Below are 1,503 nucleotides of genomic sequence, written 5' to 3' on the forward strand. Positions count from 1 at the left end.
AAAAAAAAAAAAAAAAAAAAAACAAAAAAAAAAAACAAAGTCTATGTCATCCACAAAGCAAATCAGAAATGATTAAATAGGAAAGTGATTCCATCATGTCATCATTTTTAATAAAGATCAATATTTTCACAGGGGTACTTATAATATTCAATAGTGCAGTCTAAGAGAATGGGTAATAAATTACTCGAATTGGATTGTGCTGTTATAAGCATGTTGTCCATCAAAGACATCTTCCTTTCTCTAATAAATCTCAATCTTTATGGCCATCTTCTTTGTGTGAAGAATAGTGTCAGCCACTAGAAAGTGAATATGCCTGTCTCTTATCTTGATTATAATCCTGTTGAAGTCCCAAAGTTTGTAAAGCACAAACAAAGATTCATAAGAATGGATTAAAAGGAAAATAAATTAGAATAGTTTTCAAAGGGCAAAATATTTATTCCAGCCATAACTTTTGCTATGATGCAATAGCAGTCAGTAAGGCAAATACCATGATAAGTGAAGGGAGACTTTTACTATCATTGTGTTCTATAAGATTTTTTCCATTTCTAATATATATGAAGTGAATATAAAAGAGAGAGACTGTGTCAACACGACATACTCTTACTTGAGTCATTGGCGATCTCATTCTCTGGGCAAGCGATGCAATCAAAACAGCAAGGAGTCTTTCCCTCCTGAGGGCTTTTTCTAAATCCAGGATTGCAATTCTCACTGCATACTGAACGGGGAGTCTAATAAAAACAATATACAGTAGTAGCTTATTAGACTTGTACTTCAACAGAACTACAGGAATACATTTAATTGTATTTATATAGAAGCAAAACTGTTTTCATGTTAAATTTATTTCAAAGTCTGACACAGAAATTAAAAACAAACATGAATAAGTGAATTTATTTCCCACTCAGGATGTTTATAAATTTTTATTTTTCTTAAAAACCTGAGAAATTTAGGTCCATTACCCTGGAAAGCACATTTGGAAGAGGAGAGTGAGTCTACGCCCTTCTATTCCTCCCTCAGCCCTCAGCATGGCTGATGTGAGGCCTCTGACTCTATGCTCCTCTCATCCACTACCACTCTGATGTGGTGAGGTTGGCAAGAGGAGTGGCCCAGAGTCCTACAGAACATCAGCAATACAATATTCCCAAGAAGAAGGCATCACAATGCACAGTCCGAACTAGATGTATAGAAGTATCCCATTCAGAACTGAATTCAGGATCAGGCACCAGCCCTAGCAGAGGAATCCAGGTGACTGGCACCTCCCCCTGCACCACTGGACCAAGAATCCAGGGAAGACCCAGCCGCACAGCAGAACTCTGTCTAGTGTGCATACAATGGACAGGTGAATCTGTCAAGCTGGAAAAGTCAGAAAAAGGAGTCAAGAAGTAGTAATTGATGTGTACTCGCACTTTGCTTGAGGACCAAGACACAGAAATGAATCACATGCTTGCAAAAAGCCTCTTTTTGAAAATTTCCTTTTATCTTCCTCTATTTTTGTTAGCATCTTTT

General features: G+C 36.9%; 1 protein-coding gene across 1 annotated transcript in view; it reads right to left on the bottom strand.

Moving 5' to 3' along the window:
• Positions 1 to 1,503, bottom strand: part of LOC101579922 (vomeronasal type-2 receptor 116-like) — a 39,010-nt gene that overhangs the window by 11,765 nt on the left and 25,742 nt on the right. Inside the window, exon 6 of the mRNA XM_004644956.2 lies at positions 605 to 728. Coding sequence (XP_004645013.2) covers positions 605 to 728 — 124 coding nt within the window. The remainder of the gene's footprint in view (positions 1 to 604; positions 729 to 1,503) is intronic.

This window comes from Octodon degus, unplaced genomic scaffold (genome assembly GCF_000260255.1).
Source record: "Octodon degus isolate 3935 unplaced genomic scaffold, OctDeg1.0 scaffold00214, whole genome shotgun sequence".
In the NCBI taxonomy this organism is placed as follows: Eukaryota; Metazoa; Chordata; class Mammalia; order Rodentia; family Octodontidae; genus Octodon; species Octodon degus.